This window comes from Macaca mulatta, chromosome 3 (assembly GCF_049350105.2).
Source record: "Macaca mulatta isolate MMU2019108-1 chromosome 3, T2T-MMU8v2.0, whole genome shotgun sequence".
Taxonomy (NCBI): domain Eukaryota; kingdom Metazoa; phylum Chordata; class Mammalia; order Primates; family Cercopithecidae; genus Macaca; species Macaca mulatta.
The window spans coordinates 175,253,771-175,279,655 of NC_133408.1; the positions used below are offsets into that span (position 1 = coordinate 175,253,771).

Genomic DNA, 25,885 nt, shown 5'->3' on the forward strand with positions numbered 1-25,885 from the left:
CAGTGAGCCATGATCATACCACTACACTCCAGCCTGGGTGACAAAGTGAGACCGTGTCTCAAAAAAAAAAAAGAAAAAAGTAGATTCTAAATCAGTAAGATTAGTATGAGTAAATACTGGCATAAGTGCCCACTGGTTAGAGGAGTATATAGAAGTGCCCTGTGGTTAGAAAAAAAGTGGCTCACACCTTTTTAACTCTATTTTAGAGTTAAAAGACGGAGATAAAAGGATTAGTGCAAAGTTGAGGTGTTGTTCAAGGAAATGATCAAAGCTGAGGTAGGATTCTGTCTGCCTGGGGAATAATCATTAGCTTAAAAAAAAAAAAAAAGAGGGAGAACTGGCTACAGAAGTTGAGTCATACACCTAAAATGAGCTCTTTGCTGAACATTTCTTACTGAAGAAGTTTTTTTCTGTATCAACTCTAGACCACTCCTTTGGATTTGGAAAGAACTTGGTCTCCTGAGTATCACATAACTAATGACTGCCAGCATCCCTGGACCTAGGTCCTAGTAATTCTTGAGTTGCCTCCATGTTTATCATCCATGACAGATCCTTCTTAGTAATGTCCCCAACTTTCACAGGGTCAAAATCATTTCGTATTGATTTTGAAGACCTGTATAGTTGCAACACATATAAACACATCATCAATAAAAACTATTTTTTAAAATAATTTTTTTTTTTTTTTTGAGACGGAGTCTTGCTCTGTCACCCAGGCTGGAGTGCAGTGACCAGATCTCAGCTCACTGCAAGCTCATCCTCTCAGGGTCACGCCATTCTCCTGCCTCAGCCTCCCGAGTAGCTGGGACTACAGGCACCCGCCACCTCGCCTGGCTAGTTTTTTGTATTTTTTAGTAGAGACGGGGTTTCACCATGTTCGCCAGGATGGTCTCGATCTCCTGACCTCGTGATCTGCCCGTCTCGGCCTCCCAAAGTGCTGGGATTACAGGTAAATTAATTTTTACAAAAACAGACATTATACTCCTTAAAGATCCTCCTTCTGGGACCTTTAACACGCTCAGCCAAGTCCAAAGGTTCCTACCTCCTTAAGCATGTTCACTACAATCTTTCTTCTGATGGGTACCATGCCTAATATTACTTTAAACTCTTCTCAAGGATCTTTTGGAAGATCCCTCAAAACCAGCTCTCTCCTACCAAGTAAACACTCTGCCTGTCGATCAGCTTATATTTGCCTTATCAACAATCTAGTCAGTATCTCATGGTATATCAGAAACTAAAAATTACCAGATGCTTATCTAAGGGCCTCAAGGAAAGTATGAGTTCGACATTACTCTAATAAGGCTTGTGGCGGAAGAAGAGAAAAAAGAGGTACTAAGAAATAAGGTTAAGCTCTCTCCTCCCCCTGAATGGATGACAAAGAAATTGGTCCTTTATTTCACATTACCAAATTCTCCCTCTTCCTCCAAACTGGCTTAAAATGAGTAAGTAAAGAATGATGATACAGTATAGCAACAGGTCTGAAAAACCAACAATTACTACTTGGGCAGACTTTTTAAAATCTAGGTTACTAAAATCTCTAGTGGGTTCAAGTAACTGCATCTCCACTGCTGGTCCTTATATATATACAGAAAAGAGGAAAGAAACAGAGTATTCATGTCACATGTTAGCCTTAACAGCAAAATCGAATCATTATCCAGTTTTAACAGACTGTCAGCACGTTAGAAATCTAGTTCAACTCCTTAGTTTTACAACTGAAGAAACTGAAGCCAAGACAGATTAAGACACTTGCCTAAGATCACGACTGGTCATTGGTTTCTTAGCAACTATTCAAAAGTAATTCCTTATTTTCTCCTTTAAGATATAATGTGAGGAATCACACAATTGAGCAGGGTCAACTATTATTTCCAAGTAAGACAAGGAAACAGAAAAAATATCAAGATGACAAAGAAAACAAGAGGACTTACCTCTGGGTCTGCTAGGCGCTGAGATAAACCTACAACAAAGACGAGGTTTTTTTGTACGACACGTACACTAGCCAAATGTTTGCGATTTTCTGATATTTTTTGTTTTCTCTCATTTTGTTTCTGTTTTTTCTCATTCTTTATCCTTTGCAGTTCTTCCTGGGAGAGTGGTTTATAAACTGCTGGGTCTTCTGGATATGGCTTTAAGCATGAAACAAACACAGAAGTTAGCATTAAATTAAAAAATAAAAAAACTGCATAAGTAATTATCTGATTCTCGGTGGTGGGTATGTGGGTTATTTGTTACGTTCTCCATTTATGAGAATGTTTTAATTGCTTAAATTTTTTTTATTTAATAAAAGATAAATGTTAAATAAAATAGTTCTAATAAAAAAAACTTTTGGAGTTTAGCACAGACCACTTTTAGTGCTAAAACATCTACGGTTTAAAGGCAAAACAACAACAAACCAATCTTGATATTCCCTGTAGTGTCCAACAGAGTTTATGGGAAGATTAAGCTTCTAAGGTGCTACGTAAGAGGCAAGGAGTGTAAGTTCTTGCATCTAAATGTGGATTTTACATATTATAATAACAAATATTTAATGAAAAGCTACTACTATGTGCTAGGAGATTAATGAAGTTACACATTTGTTCTTAAAGCAATTACTACTGTGTCCGGAACATAGTAATCGCTCAGTAAATACTAGCAATCACACTGTTGTGTGATCGTTTCTTTCTTAGCATTTTGATACCATTTTCATTCCTACTATTAACGCCAGGGCTACTAAATGAGGGCTGAGACAGAATGCTGGCACTGAATCCTAGCTCAGCCATTACTATCTGAGTGACTTTGGTAAAGTCATATGACCTTTCTACCTCAGTCTTCTCATCTGTAAAATGGAAACTTCAGTACTTTATTTATTCACCTATAAAGTGATTAACACTGTGTCCTGCAGGTAAGTATTCAAAAGCCAATTATTACTACTAAAAACAAATAGTTCATGATAAATGGAAGATGCAGCACATTATTTTTTCTTTTCTTCCCCCCCGCCACAGACCCCTGCACACACAACACCAACATAGGGGCACATTAAATGCCATAATATGTTAAACTGGATAGGAAGAGATTCCAGGGATGGAGACTCAACTGGTTGGGAAATTGGCACCTATCAGAATATAAGAGTGGGGAACAACAGAAATAATGCCAAACCAAAAAAAAAAAAGGTGGAAACAAGGAATGGTGGAAGAAATAGCCACGAGCCTGAAATTTTGCTGCGATTTTAATGTAAAGTTAACTTCCATCTCTTCATATGTAAGTGTAAAAAAAAAAAAAAACTCTCAAATTTGTGAACATACCCAGACTAATGCTGATGGCAATTAAGAAAGTGAGGTTTTACCTTATAGTTCTCAACTTTTAGTAGTATATACCCTGAGGTCTCCAAAAACCCTATTCTTTCCCTTCTATTCCCACTTTCGATTTTAACTTACTGCTTTTTAAGAAAACTTAATACTCTTCATAGTTTATCTTATCATCAATGAATTAGAGCTGGTGACCCAAAAAAGAGTCAGGCTTAATCCTTAGCAGTTTGGTAGGATATAAACACCCATACCATTTGATTCCCACGTTAAGAATCTGGATCTTTGAGTTAGTTGATCCTGTTTGGTGTACTCCAACTTATTTGTGAGTGGAAGGCACACAAAGCAGCTTGCTTAGTAATTTACCTGATTTTGGTATGATTTTAGGACTTTCTCCAGGATCATATATAAATTTAGTATGATTTCAGAAGCTCAATAAATATGTGCCAAGCAAACATCAAAAGCTACTCTCCAGAATTGAAAACTTAGCATTTCTGTCTTTTAAAAGCCACCAAAACAAACAAACACACACACACACTTTTAAAAATTAAAACATAAATTATTTCCTGCATTTTATACTTAAGGAACCAAACTGTTAAAGATCTATTAAGGTAAGTTCAGTTCCTCAATCAATTATGTAGTCTTCCACATTTAAGTTTTTTCTTAATGCTTCCTCTCAAAACTTTCTTCTCCACTTACTTTTCTGTACCTACATTAATTATCTCTTTCAAGTCTTAATCTATCTGCCTGGATGATTTTAATCCCTTGAAGCAATTTGGAGCTCTAAAGGCACAAATGTAAAAAGATATAAAAGCAAACTACATATTAACTAATTAAAATACTTTTCTATAACTTAAATTTTTCATTTGCACCTAGAAAAGATGTTTTCTACCCCAGAATTCCTGGGGTAGCTCCTTTTGAAGCGTTTACAATTAAGTTCATTTGAGGCTCACGCCTGGAATTCCAGCCCTTTGGGAGGCTGAGGTGGGCGGATCACTTGAGATCAGGAGATCGAGACCAGCCTAACCAACATGGTGAAACCCCATCTGTACTAAAAACACAAAAAATTAGCCGGGTGTGGTGGCATGAGCCTGTAATCCCAGCTACTTGGGAGGCTGAAGCAGGAGAACTGCTTGAACCCGGAGGCGGAGGCTGCAGCGAGCTGAGATTGTGCCACTGCACTCCAGCCTGGGTGACAGAGCCAGACTCCTTCTCAAAAACAAACAAACAAAAAAACAATTAAGTTCATTTCAAAGCTGTTGCTCTTCACTGACATCTAAAATAGTGATGCCCCACTGCCTGAATGGATCAAACATATGGATTGCTCCTAGTTTGGTTTCAAAGTATAGTTGATGCACTGCATTTTACCAGTCCATAACAAGGAAAGTACAAAAACTGAGATAAGCATTCAGAAACTCTCAGAGCAACTGACACTACCACAACATTCAGGTACATCACCAGTGGACTCTGCAGAATAAGATATGTTTCAATGTAGTCAAACATATGACACGAGCAAAATACTAGCCATATATAATAGCAACCTATATCAGTCTTCAACACACAGGGGAAAAGAAAGAAAAGAAAAATCTGATTCTTCATCACAGACAGTGTAAGAAGCAATGATGTAACTTTTCTGGGACTTAGATTTTTCTGAGAACTGGCAGAATGTGAAAAACACCCTCAAGCTTTTTCCTTTGTTAGCATTACATGAAGTTGTATAAAATACTGATTAAACATGAGGCAAAGTCATGTAATATTTGAAAATGCACAAACACAAAAAAATTGATGGAGAGTGACACAAAAAAAATCAGGTTGCAATATCAACTCTAATTACTGATGCACCATCATGCTGAGCATATAACACTGAGTTATATCGTTGTCTGAGTCTTTTTGCTATGTTATTCCAAGTTTTGTTCCTATGGAAATATATTTCCATCAGGCTTCAAAGTCAATGCCATTGGAACATAACTGCTACATAATACAAAAGATACAAACACAGGACAACAAGAGACAGAGTATTCTACTACAATTTACCCTCCAAATATATCTTGTTCCAGTACCTTAAAAGAAGTTATAAATACTAGTTGTTTAATCTTAACACCTGAAAAATATAAAATATGCTTACCACAAATAGCAAATGCATAATCAAAAGGTTTATTAATCAAATAGCAAATGCATAATCAGAAGGGAAGGGAAGGGGAGGGGTGGGAGGGGAGGGGAGGGGAGGGGAGAGCAGGGCAGGGCAGGGAGGAAAGAAAGAAAGAAAAATACAGGCTACAGGCTGGGTGCAGTGGCTCACGCCTGTAATCCTAATACTTTGGGAGGCCAAGACATGCAGATCACCTGAGGTCAGGAGCTCGAGACCAGCCTGGCCAACATGGTGGAAACCCTGTCTCTACTAAAAATACAAAAATTAGCCAGGTGTGATGGCAGGTGCCTGTAATCCCAGCTACTCAGGAGGCTGAGGTAGGAGAATCACTTGAACCTGGGAGGTGGAGGTTGCAGTGAGCCGAGATCACGCCACTGCACTCCAGCCTGGGGGACAAGAGTGAAACTCCGTATCAAAAAAAAAAAAAAAAAAAAGTGAAAAATACATCCGATCAACTTTTTAACTAAAACACATGTTAAATTTCTAGGAATAACTTATATATAGGAATAACAAATGAAAAGTTACAAGCAGAAAATTTCTCTTTAAAGGTACTACTGTGTATTACATATCAAACTAATGCAAAATAGGTTGCCTATGGAGAAGTATTTAGATATAACATTATTTTTAATAGTGATAAACTGCCAAGTTACTAGTTAACATGGTTTGCAGTTTCTAGTGTAATTACTTAATTTCTTCCATATGTGTAGTTATGTTTCCACTTTTATTCCAAATGTAATTATTTACATGTGTCTTCTCTTTACTTTTTATTAAACTTGCTAAGACTTTAATTATTTTATTGGTCTTTTCAGAGAACCAGCTCTAATCTTTATAGAAAAACTTTTTATTTTTTTCCTATTTCACAAAATTCTGCTTACTCCCTTCCACTGTCATTGGGCTTATTCTTTTTCTAATTTTTTCTGATCCCTTCTACTGTCACATTACTTATTCTTTTCTGATTTTTGTTGTTTTCTAATAAATGTATTCACAGCTTAACTTTTCTGCTACATACCACTTTGGTCTGATGCCAGATATTCAGAAGTCATGTTCCAATTATTGATTTAGAATAATTTGTAATTTTCATTTTGATCTCTTTAAACCAAGAGTCATGGAGGACCATAATTTATGTATTATAGGTAAACGAACTTTTTAAAAATCCTTTTGCTGTTAACATCTAATTTGATTATACTATTATACTATTTTTTTAGGGTTCTGGTTTCCAGTAATGGAGAGCTAATTAACCCTCTTACTAAAAACTATGAAAAATACAACATAAAAGTTTTTTTTTTTTCTTTTTACTGACATCCTAAAAATTTATACTAGGAAAATCCTAACCCAATTTTTGGTTGAAAGTAAAAATTCAGAGGCTAAACAGAAAATTTGATTAACAATAAATGGGGTAGGGAGAGAAAGAGCTGAGGAGAAAGAACATTCAAAGCCCAACACCAGCCCATGGTAGTCTTTGGCAAGACAGGTCCCATGATAAGCTGAGATACAGTCGACCTCCAAATGGTGGGCTCAGGATAAGAACAAATTACAAACCGGAGGATAGTCTCAGGGTAAGAACAAACTACAGAAAGGTCAGAATAAGGTAAGAAAAAAGGAAAAGTACGTAGGGGAAAATCATCCTGGAGAAATTGTTGAAGTCAACCCTAGGGAAGAGTTGCAGCATGGAGATATATAGCTTGGCTAGACCAAAAACCTTTAAGCACATGGCAGCCGTAATGCCAATGCTTACCCAGCAGAAGCCAAATTGAAGCCTCTCTAGAGAGGAGCAAATCCACGCCAGTCCTTGGGGAACCTTACAAATAATTTTCTCAATGACAACAACAAAGAAGCAGCCACATTAACCAAGCACAAAGAAATACAACATGAGCAACAATAAGCAGAAACATAGCCCACAGACTTCAGCCACTGGAATTACTGGGCAAAGATTTTTTAAAAAAATAATGCTCATCTGTTTAAAAAGCATATAACCTTGAAAATACTTACGGGGTATAATAATCTATTTAAAAATAACAGCAAGAGAAGAAAAAAAAGAGCAAACATTACTTTCTAGGAATGGAAAACACAAAACCAATAGTTAAAACTCAATGGACATATTTAGGGGCAGATTGGACCCAAAAGAAACTATTCACATATGAGGACAGATCAGAATAAATCATTTACTAAGGCATTAAGGAGAAAGAACATACAGAAAAGAGATTAAGAGACATAGAAGACAGTGAAAAAAAAAATCTGAAAAATATTTAGTCAGAGTCACAGAGGAGAAGAAAGAGAACAAAGGTAATATCTGAAGAAATAATAGCTTAATTTTTATCTTGAACTAAGGAAATTCAACAGCCCACAGATTTAAAAAGTCTCCCAAGGAGGATAAATTTTTAAAATACACAAGGGAGTTTTACTTTTTGGAACTGGCTAATTTTTCCATTGTGGCCTGTTTTTTGACCACAGCTCTTGTATTTAAAATTGTGACAAATTTATCTGTACAAAGTTACACACACACACGTGCACATGCACACACACACATCTTGCTAATTCTGTTATTCATATTCTCCATTTTCTTTTTATTGTCTACTTCATCTATTTCTAAAATACAGAAGGTGAAGTCTCTCCATTATAAATACGGATGTCAGTTTCTCCTGGTGTTTATAATGGCTCAATATACTTCAAAGCTGTACTGTTAAGTAAATAAAGATTCATGACTTTGTGGACCTTTTGCCCTTTTAAAATATGTTTGATCTTGAATTTCATTATGACTAATATCAGTACTATTATATCTTCTTTCCTATGATTTCCATTTGCCCACTGTATCATTTTTCCCTCCTTTCATTGATATTTTTCTTGAATATGCTTCTAGTAAATCGGTTCTACAAGTTTTGTTAGGAAAAAGAGCAGTCCCCCATTTTCCCTCCTCCTCTGCAACCAGTTGCCTCTCCCTAGAAATAATCATGTTGACTCTTTTAGATGATTCTTTGTCATTTTCTACCATATCTCTAAATAATACATTCATATGGCTACTTCTTGATTTCTCAGTTTTAAATTTCATCACATTATGCAACTTGAAAACTTAGCTCTGTCAGTTTCCCTCATCAAACATCCTGAGTCCACTTTCTAATTTCTATCATAACTTTAGTTAGGGCAATATTCAGGATTATATTATAAAATGCAAATGTTATTTACACACTTCCACTTCCAGCCATGGAAGTAACAGACTAGTCCTAGCATCATAAACACCTAGAGAACTAGACAAAATGCAGGAAATAACTATTTTCAGACACTGAAGAAACAGGCAATGAACAGCAGGACTGTGATCTCTAAGAAAAAAGAAATAAAACAGACGAATACCATAACTATCCCAGCTTTCTGCTCTTCCAGCACTTACCAGATCCTGGTACTGGGTCGAAAAGTCATAATGAATGGAGGAGACAGACAGTGATAAAAATTAGAAGAAGCTGAGACAGAAATTTATGGGGGCAAAATACCACAAAAATGGAGTTAATCCAGAAAGAATTCCAGAGGTCTACATAGAGGAGGACTGTGATAGCTAGTTTTCACAGGTGTCTTTCCAACAAAGATACCTAGTAGAGTCCACGCCAATAATGAATTTAGAAAAGAAATAAAAAAAGAATACCAATGACATGAAAATTCTTTCAGAAGGCAGAAGATGAGGAAACATTTCCCAACTCATTTTATGTGGACAGTATTCCTTTGATACCAAAACTGAAAATAATACAAAACTACAAAGAAACACCCTTCATGACACAGACACAAAAATCTTCTGAAAATATTAGCAAACTGAATATAAAAAGGGTAATACTTCATTATCAAGTAGAGTTTATCTTTGAGAGGAAAAGCTGATGCAAAAATTAACATAGGCCAGACATAGTGGTTCATGCCTATAATCCCAACACTTTAGGAGGCTGAGGCAGGAGGAATGCTTGAGGGCAGCAGTTCAAGACCAGCCTGGGCAACATAGTGAGCCCGTCTCTGCAAAGATAAAAATTTTTTTTTTAATTATCCAGGTGTGGTGGTGCACACACACCTGTAGTCCCAGCTACTTGGTAGGCTGAAGCAAGAGAATCACTTGAGCCCAGGAGGTTGAAGCTGCAGTGAGCTACAATCAGGCCACTGTACTCCACCCTGGGCAATAGACCAAGACCCTGTAGCTTTAAAAACACCAAAAAACATAAGTTACCATTTCAACAGAATAAAGGGAGAAACAAGTATAACCATCTCAAATGTATCAACAAAGGTATTGGGCAAAATTCAACACCATTCATGATAAAATCTCTCAGCAAATTAGGAATAAAGGAAAACTTCCTCGACCTGATAAAGACCAGACCAAAAAATGCACAGACAGCAACATACTTAATGGTGTAATACTTAACGCTTTCCTGCTAAGATTGAGAACAAAAATATCTTTCTTATCACTTCTTTTCAACATTAAACACTAGAGGAGTTACCCAGTAGAATTAAGGCAAGAAAAAGAATTTAAAAACACAGAGCCAGGAGCAGTGACTCATGCCTATAATCCCACCATTTTGGAGGGGGCTGAGGTGGAAGGATGCTTGAGGCCAGGAGTTCAAGACCAGCCTGGGAAACATAGCAAGACCTCTACAAAAAAATCTTTTAAACAATTAGCTGGGCATGGTGGCACATGCCTATAGTCCCTCGTACTGGGGAGGCTGAGACAGAAGCACTGCTTGAGCCCAGGAGTTCTAAACTGCAGTGAGCTGTATTTGTGCCACTGCACTTCATAGCCTGGGTGACAGAGCAAGACCTTGTCACTAAATAAAATTTTTAAAAGCAGAGATTGGAAAGAGATTGGAAAGGAAACCTATTTAATTAACAAGGTTTCTTGATACAGATGGTCAACATTCAAAAGTGGTACATTAGCAATAAACAACTGGAAAATGAAATTTTAGAAACAATATCGGGCTCGGCGTGGTGGCTCACGCCTGTAATCCCAACACTTTGGCAGGCCGAGGTGGGTGGATCACAAGGTCACAAGATCGAGACCATTCTGGCTAACATGGTGAAACCCCATCTCTACTAAAAATACAAAAAATTAGCCAGGTGTGGTGGCACGCGCTTGTAGTCCCAGCTACTCGGGAGGCTGAGGCAGGAGAATCGCTTGAACCCAGGAGGTGGAGGTTGCAGTAAGCCAAGATCACGCCACTGCACTCCAGCCTGGGCGACACGAGTGAAACTCCATCTCAAAAAGAAAGAAACAATATTATGTGCCATAACTCAAAAAAACATAAAATATGGATAAATATAACAAAACATGCTGTACTATTACGTATACTGAAAACTATAAAACATTGCTAAAGAAATTTTAAAACCTAGAAAAATGTAAAGATATACCTTATTCATGAACTAAAGGAGTCAACATTTTTAAGATGTCATTTTTCCTCAAAATAATCTGTCTATACAGTTAATGTAATCTCCATCAAAACCCCAGTAGGCTTTTTGTAGAAACTCACAAACTGATTCAAAAATTTATGTGCAAATGCTAAGTACTTAGAATACCCAAAATAAATTAGAAAAAGAATAACAAAGTTGAAAACCTTGTCATGCCAGGTTTCAAAAATGACAGTAATAAAGAGAGTTTGGTATGAGCATATGGATATAATCATCACTGGACAAATATAGATGCTAGTATTGGATTTATACATCTATGGGCAATTGACTTTCAAGAAAGATTTCAAAACCAATCAAGAGCAAAAGGACAGTCTTTTCTGCAAACGATGCTGCAACAATAGAATATCAGCATAGGAAAAAAAATATATATCATGACCCCTACCTCACATGTGAGCCACTGTAGCATAGTATGATTGCTTTTTCATTTCTGTACAACTTTTTGTTTCCCCTAGAGTTAATCTGTTTTGTCTGGTTAGATTTTTAGGTGTTTATTACTGATTCAACCATCAAATCTCTTCCAAGTGGCAAAATGGCCTCACAAGACATTTCTCTTTTGGAACACCAAGTGTTCTTTTAATTTTATCTTTTTCTACAAATCCCTCTTGGAGTTTTCTGATGTGTTGCATTTTGGACTGGTTGCCCTCTTTACCTTGGGCACAGCTGTCATCCTTCCCCATCATTTCGGGAATCCAGGTGCTTCTCTCCTGCGTTGGATCTCCTGTTTCCTTTATCCCATGATTCTCTGTTCTTTATTCCTTCATGTTGGTGGGGCACATCCTCCAATAGATTCCTGAGAGAGAATGCATGGAAGGTAAAAAAAATTTTGAGGCCTCTCACGTCTGAAAATGTCTTTTCTTGTACCTTCACACTTAACAGTTGAGCAGATACGAATCCGAAGATGAAAATTAATCTCCTTCAGAAGTGTCTTCTAGCTTGAAGTCTTGCTATTGAGAAGTCTGAAACAATCTGAATTCCTTTTCTTTAACATGTGATCTACTTTTTTCCTCTGTGGAAGCTTGTAGAACTTCTTTGTCTTTGGTATTCTGGTATTTCAAAATAATAAAGTTTGTGCTGGACACTTGATAGGCCCTTTCAATCTGAAAATATATTCTTTGTTTCTGGGAAATATTCTTCAATCATTTTCTTGGATGATTACTTCCCCTCTGTATCACTGTGATCTCTTCCTAGAGCACTTAATTGTTTGGTATTTGACCTCCTTGATTGATTCTCAAATGAACTTAATCTCTTCTCCCAAATATTTCATCTCTTTTGCTTTTTGTTTCTCAACTTCATCTTCCAATGCTTTCCTTCAATTATTTTTGTTATTATATTTTAATTTTCAGTAACAATGGTTACTGTTCACTGAATATTCTTCTTTATATCATCCTGTTCTTTTTTTTTTTTTTTTTTTTTAATCTTGAGGTAGTATCTTGCTGTTACCCAGGCTGGAGTGCACAGGCATGAACATGGCTCACTGTAGCTTCAACCTCCTGGGTTCAAACGATCCTCCCACCTGAGCCTCCCAAATAGCTGGGACTACAAGCATGTGCCACCACATTCAGCTAATCTTTCTTACTGTTATTCGAGACGAGACCGTGCCATGTTACCCAGGCTGGTCTCAAACTCCTAACCTCAAGCAATCCTCCCACCTCGGCCTCCCAAAATGTTGGAATTACAGGCATAAGCCACCATGTCTAAACCACCATCCTGTTTTTGTTTCATAGATACATTATCTTCTATTATTTCTGAAACAAAAATATAATACTTCTGTTGAAGTTCTCATTTCCTTGTATAGTCTCTGGTTTCCATGGGAATCAATACATAATGCCACATGAGTGCACCACCTATGTTCCCATATCTGCTGTTTCTACCAGTAGCTTTCTCAGAAATGCTGCACTAAAAGGACATATAAAAGCAGTCTAAGAAAAAAACCAAGTAGCCTGTGCCTGTGTTTATCAGCTACGACCAAACAGGAACACTAACCTCTCTTGGTTTTTAAAACCTGGCTGTCCCTGCTTTTCAAAAATATTAAAGCTAAGATAAACTTTCTGCAAAACAGGCACATTTCATATTGTAGACCAAAAACAGGAGCTTGATTCAACTAGCTCCCTACTTGTTTCTTCAGATCATTTCAATATGCCATCTCACAGCATGGCTTCTGTAGACCCGCTCTCTGCAGGGTTGGGTTACATGTAAATGGTAGTTTCATGACCCTCTCTAGGTCTCTAGCAACACTGTGGTTTTCCTCTGTGTTAACACAACCACTGTAGATGGCCTCCAGAGACCAAAGACTTGCCCGACTCCGACCGACACAGGCAACTTCATAATATTTATCTTGCGCTATGCTGAGCATATTCTCTGGCAAGACTAGGCCAGGTCTCAGACTCCAAGACTCTCTGCTGCCTGCAATAAAGTCTGGTGACCAGGAGACCAAGGAGAGGTTCTAGGATATGTGATTAAGTCAACAAGAAACCAAAAAATTATTCCTGGCCTAATAACAATAACCATCTCAGCTAAAGATTTAACTTGGAGACCCTAAAAGGAGGTTGTCTTAGACCTCTGTAGTCTGGATTTCTTTTTTCTGTAACTGTTGGAAAGTTTTAGTGCTTATCCTTAGACAATCTTTTATCTTTTCAATTCATGATCTTATTCAGTCTCATGATATTATAAATAACATATTATATGCTAACTGACCCCCAAATCTTTATCTCCATACCAGAATCTTACCTGAAATCCAGAAATGTACATTCATTCAACTGTCTACGCAATATCTCCACTTAGATTTCTAAGAGGAATCTCATACTTAACATGTCTAAAACTGAGTTTCTGATCTTCTCAAATATCTATTCCTGGTGAAGTCCTCCCCATTTCAGTTTATGGCCATTCTCTACTTCCAGGTGTTCAGTCAAAACCTTGCAGTCATCCTCAACTCTCCATTTGTTTGTATAGTGGTTCATGAATAATAAAGTTCATGAATCTTTGCATGTGTGAAAATGTTTTATTATGCCTTTACACATTAATAAAATTGAGAGCTCTCCTTTCAAAGTTACGTTCCCTCAAAATTTGGGAAAATAAATTTATCAATTAGTTTATTTTCTGTAATTGTAAAATGAAAATACTGGTATTAATTTTAGCCTTGTTCTTTTGTATTCTAAATATTTATCTCTCACAAGCTTTTAAAGTTTTCCCTTTATTCCAGATGTTCTAAAATTTCACAATTACATAAACAGATATTGATCTTTTTCAGTCATCTTGCTTCAAACTCACAGGGTCTTTCTAATCTAAGAGGAATTTTCTTCTATTAGTTCTTTGATTATTTCTTCCTATTCATTTTTAGTTCACTCCTCTGAGACTGCTCTCAGCAGAGATTAGAACCTGTGGATCTATGCTGCTTTTCTTTCATGCTTTCAATTTTTTCTCTTGTTGCATTATATTCTTCAATAAAAACTCACTCAGCACAAGCTTCCAATTTACCAATTTGCTCTTAAAATGTTGCTTTTCAGGCCATCTATAAGCTTTTTCAAGATCTCTCTAATTGGTTCTTTTCATAAGGAAATATAGTCTTTCTACATGAATATGCCATTCTCTCTTTCCTTTCTGAAAGGTACCAATGATAGTTTTAAATGTCTTTCTGTTTTGTTTCCTGTGTTAGGATCTTCTATTTACTGATTTTTGTGCTTCTCTTTCATGATGTTGGTTTCCCTCAAATCTGTGTTAATTCTTTGCTTTTGTACATCTTTACATGTGAGAATCCTGGTAATCTGCCTATAAATGCTATTTCTGTTTACTGCAAGATTCTCCTTTGTGACTGTAGCAAAGACATATTGCTAGACAGGTAATCTGCTAGGCATAGAAGCTCCTAGTTCCTCCAGAATGCTTCCATTAACCTTAAGGCTCTGATTCAAATTTATAATCACTGTTTTAATTAGAGGGCATCTGTCTCTGCTACATGGTACAAAAAAAGGGGGTAGGCCCATAAGGCTGCTCTGAGACCATACTCGATCAACTACACTGATATGTTTCCTAGGATCCTGAGGCACTGTCATTCCTTTTTTTTTTTTTTTTTTTTTTTTTTTTAAGCAGTTTTCTCTTGAGCTGATCTAATGCTTCCTCCTTGAAATTGATTACAACATCCTTCTTGTCTTTTAGAGATTCCTCACACTTTCTGGTATTCCCAGGACACCCTTTTATTCATATCAAGTGTTGCTAAAGTTATACTGTTTTTACCTTTAAAATCTTTTTTTTTTTTTAACTTTCTAAGGACTTGAAGTAATTTTAGGTAATCTCTTAAGACTGAAATGGTTTTCTTTGTAATTTCCCCAAATAACTTATTTTTCTCTAATGACAATTTAATAATTGGTCCTTTTAAGGTGACTTCGTAACATCCCAAAGGGGAAAAAAAAAGAAAAGAAAAAGATAAACACATGAAGCCAACAAATTTACAATCCTTAGAGTCTTGGGCAATCCTGAAAGTCATTACTTCTGATGAAATAGTTCAATATGATTGTCTTCTTATGGAAAGACTGGGAACCAATTTCTAAAATATAATTGTTTAAAATTCATAAACAAAAATTTATATAGATTTTGCCCAAAGCTAATGTTAGGGTTTTCATTTACCTTTCCATTCACATTTCTTAAACTATATTAACTATGTGAAATATTACATATGCAAATTATATACACACATTATATATGTTATATATACAATATATATGTAACTATATAAATGTATAAACTACATTAACATTGAAATAGACCTAACTTTTTATTCATATAATACATATACATACCCACTGGATTAATCTTTAAAATCTAATGATAAATAAACAATGCACCGCCTTCTGAGATTTACCACAAATTCTCAGATAAGAAAACTGAGAGGTAGATTATTTTTTAAATTTTAGATATCTAAAGCACATTTCAGCTTTCTCAAAATTTGACAGTAATGAACACAAGAGGTCTTTGAAATGGGTAACTAGAAAATAAAGTTTAAATTATACAAACATTAAAGAAAAGGCAAATTCCATAATAAAGTGGCAGATATTTGCATTAATCCCTAAGGTCACAAATAAAGTCCTTCAAAATACATATGCAGCAGTCCTACCTATCCTGGTAGTTAATTCACTATACTGTAATTGTGTTGCTGGTGCTTATCAAAACAATAAAACTCACAGAATATTAAAAATAACAGATTTTTAGAGTTAGGAGGGGCTTTTCAATAATACAATAGTTCAGAATGGACTATATAGACTCAAAAGACATATCTGAATTCCAAACTTCCTACCTACCACTCACAAGTTGATGACTCTGGATAAGTTCTCTAAGCTCCTGTTTCCTTGAGTGTAAAATGGGAATATCAATACCAGCCTAAAATTGCTGTAAGGGCTCAAGAAATGAGCAATTATTATCTTCTGAACCAGGATTTCTCTGTCATTTTAACCCTCTTTAGTAAACATCTTCTCTCTTATTTTGTACTAGAAAATTGAAGTGAATTTCCTCCCACATGTAATATAACATGTTTTTCTAATTTCATGCAACCCTATCCAAATCCATTACCTCTCTATTCTTAATTTTCTTAAGCAGTAAGCATCCCTGACCATGTCTTTCTCCTCGGATAAAAACAACAACAAACTAAAGGCCAATCAGAGAGGTTACATGACTCTACAAAGATCATACAGCTAGTAAACAAAGCCAAGACATGGCCCTGACTCACAGTGCAGTGTTCTTTCCACCTTATTATGTCTTAAAATAATATACATGATAAAAGAAGATAATCAGGTGAGGTTTGCACAGTCTTTTAAATTCACTTGCTCATATACATGGCAGGAAAAACTATACAATTAAAACAAATCACTGTGAAGTTATTTTGAAGTATTTACCTTTCTACATGCAGGACAAAGCCCATTTTCATCAGTGCGAATTCGATGCCAACAAAATCGGCAAATCTGGTAGCCACAGGTGCAAGGGAAAAAGTTGATATCATCTATCTCCAAGGGCTCCATGCAAAGAGGGCACTCCACAGGGTCTTCCTTCGCGTCAGGACTGCGAGACATCTTCACGTTTATTAAACAGCAGCAAAAGTTTATAATAATTTAAGGGAGAAGGAAGTTCAGCACTGAAAGCTAAAATGTAGGACTCTGACGACCTGCATGAGAAGAAACAAAATACATTGTTTACTACTGGAAAAATGGCACAGTCAACAATTAAGAGTCACACTGTCAAAAAAGTTGAAAAAACTGACTGAGCAACTACTGTTATCAACCTGAAATGGCTTTGAGAATGGATTTCTGAAAATTTCTGAATACCAAAACAAAAGGCCTGGCATCATTAACATTTTAGATTCAATGTAAATATAAAAGAAGTTCCTTTTTTCTTGATAAAACATTTAGTACTAGCCTATAGCACTAATCGTAACACATTTTAGGGGAATAAATAAGGTAAAACTGCACTCTTAACTGTCCCATCTTTGACCTAAAACCTAGTAATATTGCCACATAACTAGAAGACTATTACACTATTCTGAAGTTTGTCACAATTTATAAAACGAATCAAATGAAAACAAGAGACCTCAGTCATCTACAGTTACATGTTAACATCAAACTCTTGACACAGAAAATATAGGTTAAAACTCAGAAAAACTAGGATGCCACAGAACCATAGACCTTAACTATACAACTAATTACGTAATAATATACCAATGAAAACTTCTGAAAAACATGTGTTAAACAAAAGTATTCCTATGGTAATACTACAAAAAGCCTACAAGAAACAGGAAGAAAGAAGGGAACAAATAGACCTTCATATCACAAACACTTTTTGAAAAGTTAAAAAACATAACTTTTTAGATTATGGGGAGTTTTAAATTTTCAGGTAACAGTTTAGGCTAAAGTCACTGTTAGATTAAAAGGTTAGGTTGAAATCACCATTTTAAGTGAAAATCTGAGAGCCTGCAAACTAATCTATAATTCTATAGTAATCCCACCAAAATCATGGTGGTAATTTTTCACATAATTGGACAAACTGATCCTAAAGGTTACATACAAGAATAAATGCATGAGAATCATTTTGAAGCTTCTGGGGGAAAAAGTGGGAATTTGCCCTATCACATACTAAATTATACTATAAAGCTACAGTAATTTAAATAATTTCCTATTAGTATAAAAATAGACAAAAGAGCAAAGAAACTAAACAATCTAGATATAGCTGGGTACAGTGGCTCATGACTGTAATTCCAGCACTTTGAGAGCCCAAGGCAGGAGGATCACTTGAGGCCAGGAGTTCAACTCCAGCCAGGAGTTCAAGACCAGCACAACATAGCAAAGCCCCCATGTCTATAACAAATTTTAAAATTAGCTGGGCATGGTGGTGCACATGGTGGTGTAATCCTAGCTACTTGGGAGGCTTGAGGCAGGAGGATCGCTTGAGCCCAAGAGTTCAAGATTGCAGTGAGCTATAATTGTGCCACCGCACTCCAGCATGGGTGACAGAGTGAGACCCTGTCTCAAAATTAGAAAAATCTAGAAACAGACTCATGAATTTATGAGATTTTAATATTTGATAAAATGTATAACTCAAGTTGGGAAGGCTGGACCATTTCATAAACAGTGATGGGACTCTGGGCTATCCATTTGAAGAAAAAAATAGTATATAATTTAATACTGCAATTTAAAAAAATCCCAAATGATCTAGTGATCAATAAATTATTGAAGTGTTAAAGAAAAAAAAACAGAATTTTTTTTTTTTAATCTTGGGATACAAAAGGCCTTCATAAGCAAAACAAAAATTCACAAGTCATAAAAGGAGGCAATCAACTAATCAACTTAGCAACATGGAAAGAAGAAAATATAAATAAAATTGAAGATAAGCATCAGAGTAAAAGATACGTTTGCTACATATAAAGAAAAGCTAATGTTCAGAATGTATAAAGAAATCCTACAAAGCAGTAAGACAAAGACAAGTTAAAAAAAAAAAAAGAGACAAGAAAACGGTAAGTAGTTCACAGAAGAATTACAAGTGATTAAAATACATGAAAAAAAATGATCAATCTCTTTAGTTAACAGCCAGGTAACTTCTTTTTTTTTTTTTTTTTTAAACCCCATCTAGCCTGTCAAAGAAGTTAGTTTTTACCCAAAGTAGAGAAGTAGAGAGGATCAATGATCTAGTCCCTCTTTCAAAAGAGGAAATGGGAACACATTACTTTGCCTTAAGTTACACACTTATTAGTACAGCCTGGATTCCTTCTATGAAGTTTTAGCCCTAGATAATCTGTGCTCTTAACCACTCCCTTATACCACCTCCTAACTAAGAATCAATCCTACATAAATAGTGACACCAACATAGCCAAGTGTTTGGCTATGTTCTACAGCATTATGAGAGTAGAAAACTGCAGGCCGGGTGTGGTGGCTCACACCTGTAATCCCAGCACTTTGGGAGGCTGATGCAGGTGAATCACAAGGTCAAGAGATCGAGACCATCCTGGCCAACATGGTGAAACCCTGCCTCTACTAAAAATACAAAAATTAGCTGGGCATGGTGGCATACACTTGTATTCCCCGCCACTTGGGAGGCTGAAGCAAGAGAACTGCTTGAACCCAGGAGGCGGAGGTGGCAGTAAGCCGAGATCGTGCCACTGCACTCCAGCCTGGTGACAGAGCAAGACTCTGTCTCAAAAAAAAAAAAAACAAAAAACAAAGGGGGCGGGGTAGAAAGCTGCAAACAGTATACCGTCCATTAATAGGAAAATCATTAAGTAATTATGATATAAGGTATGTTGATCAGAATGTCTATTCTAGTTATACTTTTTAAAGAACAGCAAGTATGAATATACAATTACTTTCATAAAAATATACAAACCCTGTATGTGTATATATTTATTTCACTAAGAAAATAAACATATGGAGGTTTAGACACCAAAATGTTGTTATTTCACAAAAGACAAAATGGAGTTAGGAGACTACTAATTTTTTAAAGAAAAATCCATGTTATCTAAATTGCTGCAAAAAATGTATTTTTTTCACAATTCAAATGGCCCTTTAAAAAAAGAGGAAAATTGTTTTCATTTCCTTTAGAAAAATTAAATTACTTCTCACTTTTGCTAATAATTAGAAGAAAAATACAATGAAATAGTGTCTTCTTGTGAATCTATATTTCAAAACAAAATTAAAAAAAAAAAAAAGAAATGCCCAGATTTGCCACTATCACTTTTCAGCATATATACAGTTAGGAGTTTAAAGCTGACTTCTAATAGGTCCTCCAACTTTAAACATCCCAAAACTGTACCTGTAGAAAACTCAGACTCAAATATAGGTTCCAATAACAGAAAAGTAAACTGAAATAATCAAAGGGTGCTATCTACACTTCTAATACCTTTGATTCTAAGATATCATTTATTTAACTACAGGTTATTAGAGTTTTAGTGAAGTAATTTATGGAATGTTGGGAAGGAAACAATACATTGGGGCTTATGAACAGAAAAGCTTTCTAGAAGGTAAATTACTATAAATAAAAAATGATATACTGAGGTTTTGCTTTTTGACTGTTTCTATCTGCTTTTTAATTTTAAAAAAGCTTACAAGAATATATATCTTTCAGTTTAGTAGGAGGTTTAGAGGAACAAAAAGGGTCAAAGGAACAAGAAATCCTTTAGATAGTTAACACAAAAGTAAGTACATTTGTGCACTTCTAGCACCATGGAGAGAAGCCACAGAAGCCGGCTGCCAAAAGTAATCTCATAAATAGTAAAAGGTAGGAGGAGGGTAGTCTGATGTGGTAGAACACTGCAATACAAGGTCAAAGAGTTGACTGACTCATCTCTTTCACAAAGTAACTATATGATCTTGGATAAGAAATTCAAAAGCTCTAGAATTTGATGTACTCATCTGAATAATGAAGAAACACAAACTTTTAGGGAATTTCAAGTATAGAGCAATTTCCTAAATGTATTTATAGTACCCCTCTGAACTAAGCTTTTAAAATAAGCTTTGAGATTGACTCTCCAAAATACCCTTGCCCAAATTTTCATTTAGAGAATAATTTTACTTCATAAGCCAGACAACTAATATTAAAATTAAAACTAAAAAGGCCGGCGCAGTGGCTCATGCCTGTAATCCCAGCACTTTGGGAGGCCAAGGTGGGCACATCACCTGAGGTCAGGAGTTCGAGATTAGCCTGGTCAACATGGTGAAACCCTGTCTCTACTAAAAATACAAAAAAATTACCCGAGCATGGTGGTACATGCCTGTAATCGTAGCTACTTGGGAGGCTGAAAAAGGAGAACTGCTTGAACACAGGAGGCGGAGGTTGCAGTGAGCCGAGATTGAGCCACTGCACTCCAGCCTGGGCAACAAGAGCAAAAACTTTGTCTCAAAAATAAATAACATAACATAACATAACATAACATAACATAACATAACATAACATAACATAACATAACATAATGAGTTGAAATAATAAGATTTAAAACGTTGTAAGACATAGAAATAAAATATCTCTTTAAATGAAAAAGGCAAAAAAAGCCAATGATTTCCTGAATGAGGTGCGGAAGTCCTTAGAATTAATTTTGCAGGGGAAAAAATTATTCATTTTTAGCCATACACAGGGGCTTACACCTGCTATCCCAGCACCTTGGGAGGCCAAGGTAGCAGGACTACTTGAGCCCAAGAGTTCAAGATCAGCCTGGGCAACACAGGGAGACCTTGTCTCTATGAAACATTTTAAAAATTAGCCAGGTATGGTGTTGTGTGCCTGTGGTCCCAGCTACTTGGGAGACTGAGGCAGGAGGATTGCTTGACCAAAGGAGGTCGTGGCTGTAGTGAGCCATGTTCACGCCACTGTACACTAGCCTGGGTGATGGAGTGAGACCCTGTCTCAACAACAATTCTGCCAGAAGGCCGGGCGCGGTGGCTCAAGCCTGTAATCCCAGCACTTTGGGAGGCCGAGGCGGGCGGATCACAAGGTCAGGAGATCGAGACCACAGTGAAACCCCGTCTCTACTAAAAATACAAAAATTAGCCGGGCGCGGTGGCGGGCGCCTGTAGTCCCAGCTACTCAGGAGGCTGAGGCAGGAGAATGGCGGGAACCCGGGAGGCGGAGCTTGCAGTGAGCCGAGATCGCGCCACTGCACTCCAGCCTGGGTAACAGCGTGAGACTCCGTCTCAAAAAGGCATGGTGGCTCACATCTGTAACTCCAGCACTTTCAGAGGCCAAGGCAGATGGATCTCTTGAGGCCAAAAGTTCAAGACCAGCCTGGGCACCATGGCGAAACCCTATCTCTACCCAAAAGAAAACAAAATTAGCTGCAGTGGTGGCACACGCCTGTAGTCCAAGCTACTTGGGAAGCTGGGGTGGGAAGACTGCTTGAGTCTGGGAGGCAGAGGTTGCAGTGAGCCTAGATCACGCCACTGCACTCCAGCCTGGGCAACAGGGCAAGACCCTGTCGCAAAATAAACAAACAAAAAAGAATCCTTTTCATATACACGATCCAATCCTCACAAGAACACACTAAACCCTTTATAAAATATGAAACTGAAGCTAGAGTGTTAAAGATACAATTCAAAAATTGGACCCAACTTCAAAACTCATGCCCTTTCCAACATGATAAGACAGAAGTCATGATTACTGATGTTGGAGCTATGCACACTTGGGAGTAGAGTGCAAATGCCCAAAGAATAAAACGACATTACTTTTTAAAAAGTTAAATTCTATGGCAAATTTTTACCCTGTTACTTGAGTTCTTCTTCTCTACATCAACTGTAACTAATAACTCTGACATGTGTAATAATGCTCCTGCATCACCAAAAATCTCACATACCATGCAGTAAGTACACAAAATAAAATCACACACTCAAAATTATGTTTGAAAGTGTCTTATCACTTATAAAGTGTTGCTGTATACATGGTTTTGTGTTTAGGGTCCTGTTCAAAAGATATGTATAAGAATACATGAAAGGTTGGACGCAATGGCTCACACTCACAGTACTAGCACTTTGGGAGGCTGAGGCAGGCAGATCGATTGAGCCCAGGGGTTCCAGACCAGCCTGGGCAACATGATGAAACCCCATGTCTACAAAAATTCGCCAGGCATGGTAGTGCACACTGTAGTCTTAGCTACTCAGGAGGCCGAGGTGGGAGGATCACCTGAGCCAGGAGGGAGAGGCTGCAGTGAGCCATGATGTGGCACTGCTGCGCTCCAGCCTAGGCGACACAGTGAAACTCTGTTTCCAAAAACAATAATACACGAGAATGTAAGGCAGTACAGCCACTACAGAAAATAGTTTGGTGGTTGCTAAACTTAGAATCAGCATATGACCCAGCAATTTCACTCCTAGGTGTATACTAAAAGAACTGAAAGGACTTGAACAGATACTTGTGCACCAGTGTTCCTAACAGTATTCTTGACAATAGCCAAAAAATGGGAAGTAATCCAAGTGTCCATCAATGGAGGGATACACAAAATATGGTATCTCCATACCATGGAATATTAGAATATATTCAGTCATAAAAGGAATCAAATTCTGATACATGCTACAACATAAATGAACCCTGAAAACACTATGCTTTAAGTGAAATAAGCCAGTAACAAGAAGACAAATATTTTATGTTTTCACTTTTGGTTTCTAGTTTTTGAGACAGGGTCTCACTCTGTCACCCAAGCTACAGTGCAGTGAGTGGTGGGATCATAGCTCACTGCAGCCTCGCCTCAAACTTCTGGGCTTTATAAAGCAAATCCTCCCACCCCAGCCACCTGAGTAGCTGGAACCACAGGCATGTGCCACCACACCCGGCTAATTTTTTAAATATCTATATAGATGGGGTCTCCCTGCGTTGCAAAGGCTGGTCTTGCACTCTGAGCTCAAGTGATCCTCCCACCTCGGGCTCCCAAAGTGCTGAGATTACAGGCATGAGCCACCATGACCAGCCTGATCTCACTTTTATGAGGTATCTAGAATAGACAAATTCAAAGATACAGAAAGTGGAATCAAGGTTACTAGGGGGCTGGGGGAGAAGAATGGGGAGTTATTACTTAATTGTACAGAGTTTCTGTTTGAGATGCTGAAAAAATTTCTGGAAACAGACAGTGGTGATGGTTATACAGCAAAGTGAATGTACTTAATGCCACTGAACTGCACATTTGAAAATGGTTAAAATGGTAAATGTTTATGTTCCATATATTTTGCCACAATAAAAAAGTCAAAAAAAGAAAAATATGGCTGGGTGCGGTGGCTCACGCCTGTAATCCCAGCACTTTGGGAGGCTGAGGCAGGTAGATCACGAGGTCAGGAGATTGAGACCATCCTGGCCAACACAGTGAAATCCCGTCTCTACTAAAAAATACAAAACAAAAAAAAAATTAGCCGAGCGTGGTGGCAGGCGCCTGTAGTCCCAGCTACACAGGAGGCTGAGGCAGGAGAATGGCGTGAACCTGGGAGGCGGAGGTTGCAGTGAGCCAAGATTGCACCGCTGCACTCCGGCTTGGGCGACAGAGCGAGACTCTGTCTCAAAGAAAAAAAAAAAAAACATACATGCAATATATACATAAAATTATAAACTATATATTTTTTCTAATTAGTCTGTTCCCACTAGAATGGAAACTTTAGGAGGGCAGAAATTACCTGGTGCATCACATTTATGACAGTATACCACACAGCTACAACATGGCTTCCAGTAAATACTAAGCATTCACACATTTGATGAATACGTAAAAGAAAGAATAAATTATTTGTTACATGTCTGTTGTAAATGACAACCTTCGAAAATAAGAAACAGCACTTTAAGTTGTCCATTGTTTCTGTTAGATACATTTCACAAAGCATGTTATTTGCATGAACTACACAAAGACAGAAAACAGACTAAACAGTAGCTATCAACAGTGTGCTAAGTGAAAAAGTTTAAATATCAGCACTAATACTTAATTTCCCCTTTTAAATTAGGTGCCAAAGTACCAACATATATCTACCATGAATATTCATATACTATAGAACTCAGGACTGTATTACCTTTAAGAAGCAAGAAAAGCTTACTTATGTTTTAGAAATCTATCTACCTAACTAACAACTTTTAAAAGCCTCTCTCATTAAAGGTTAAACTGCCGTTATACAGAAAAATCAACTATGTAGGACTGTTTACCTCTCTATCGCTTTGCTATTTATGTAGTAAAATATGTGTATTTTACTTTTCTAAGATTTAAATCAAAAGCAGCATACAAAGTATCTCATATAATTTAACATGTTCCCAGAGATAGCTGAGAATCTTTTCCCAAAGGAAGTGACTTCGTGTGCAAGAGTGTGATGTTCAAGCCTAAAGGCAATATCAAACACAAGGTTGAGTGAAAGGCATTTTGGAAGAGATTCAAACTACAGGCTAAACTGTAGGTCAGCTAGTTTGCAGGTGAGAACCAGGGAATAAGACAGCTGGGATGCACCCCCCGGGTCTGAACAAATCGTATGTGCAATGACTTCAAGAGTTGTTTGGATCTGGCTAAGAAGCAATTTATGTCCTAGGGTATTGTTAAAGACAGCAGAGCAGCCAGAAATCAGTGGAGATAAAAAGCTGGGTGTGGTCAGAAAAAGAAACAGAAGAAAGCTCTGCCAAACACTGTTAGCCCAACACTGCCAGGTGCCATGAGGGCATACACAAGTCCGTGCCCCTAAGGAGCAATACCACAGGCTTAAACACTGCAAGGGGGAAACAGAAGTCACTAAAATAGGGAAAGAGAAGTCACTAAACAAATGAGCAAATAATTATATCAAGCCCTGGAAACGAGCATGGGGTTGAAAGATCAGTACCAAGAGTTGTTGCAATGTTATACAAGATGTTCAGTTTCCAACATAAAATTACAAGCCATGTAAAGAAATAGGAAAGTGCTGAGCACAGTGGCTCACGCCTGTAATCCCAGCACTTTGGGAGGCTGAGGTGAGCGGATCACGAGGTCAGGAGTTCGAGAACAGCCTGGTAAACATGGTCAAACTCCATCTCTACCAAAAATACAAAAAATTAGCCAGGCGTGGTGGCATGCGCCTGTAATCCCAGCTACTAGGGA

At 37.2% G+C, this 25,885-nt stretch overlaps 2 protein-coding genes across 22 annotated transcripts in view; one reads left to right on the top strand and one right to left on the bottom strand.

Annotated features, from left to right (window-relative positions):
• Nucleotides 1–25,885, top strand: part of LOC144339977 (uncharacterized) — a 359,243-nt gene that overhangs the window by 103,940 nt on the left and 229,418 nt on the right. The window lies entirely within an intron of this gene.
• The window catches only part of CNOT4 (CCR4-NOT transcription complex subunit 4), a 144,170-nt gene that overhangs the window by 59,076 nt on the left and 59,209 nt on the right, over nucleotides 1–25,885 (bottom strand). For 17 of the 21 annotated variants that reach the window (XM_077997459.1, XM_077997453.1, XM_001105713.5 and 14 more), the window contains 2 exons: nucleotides 16,728–16,993; nucleotides 1,923–2,120 (listed from right to left, as the gene is read on the bottom strand). In XM_077997459.1, coding sequence (XP_077853585.1) covers nucleotides 1,923–2,120; nucleotides 16,728–16,901 — 372 coding nt within the window. In that variant the 5' untranslated portion in view covers nucleotides 16,902–16,993. The remainder of the gene's footprint in view (nucleotides 1–1,922; nucleotides 2,121–16,727; nucleotides 16,994–25,885) is intronic. The other 4 variants (XM_077997452.1, XM_077997451.1, XM_077997461.1 and 1 more) reach the window with 2 other exon arrangements.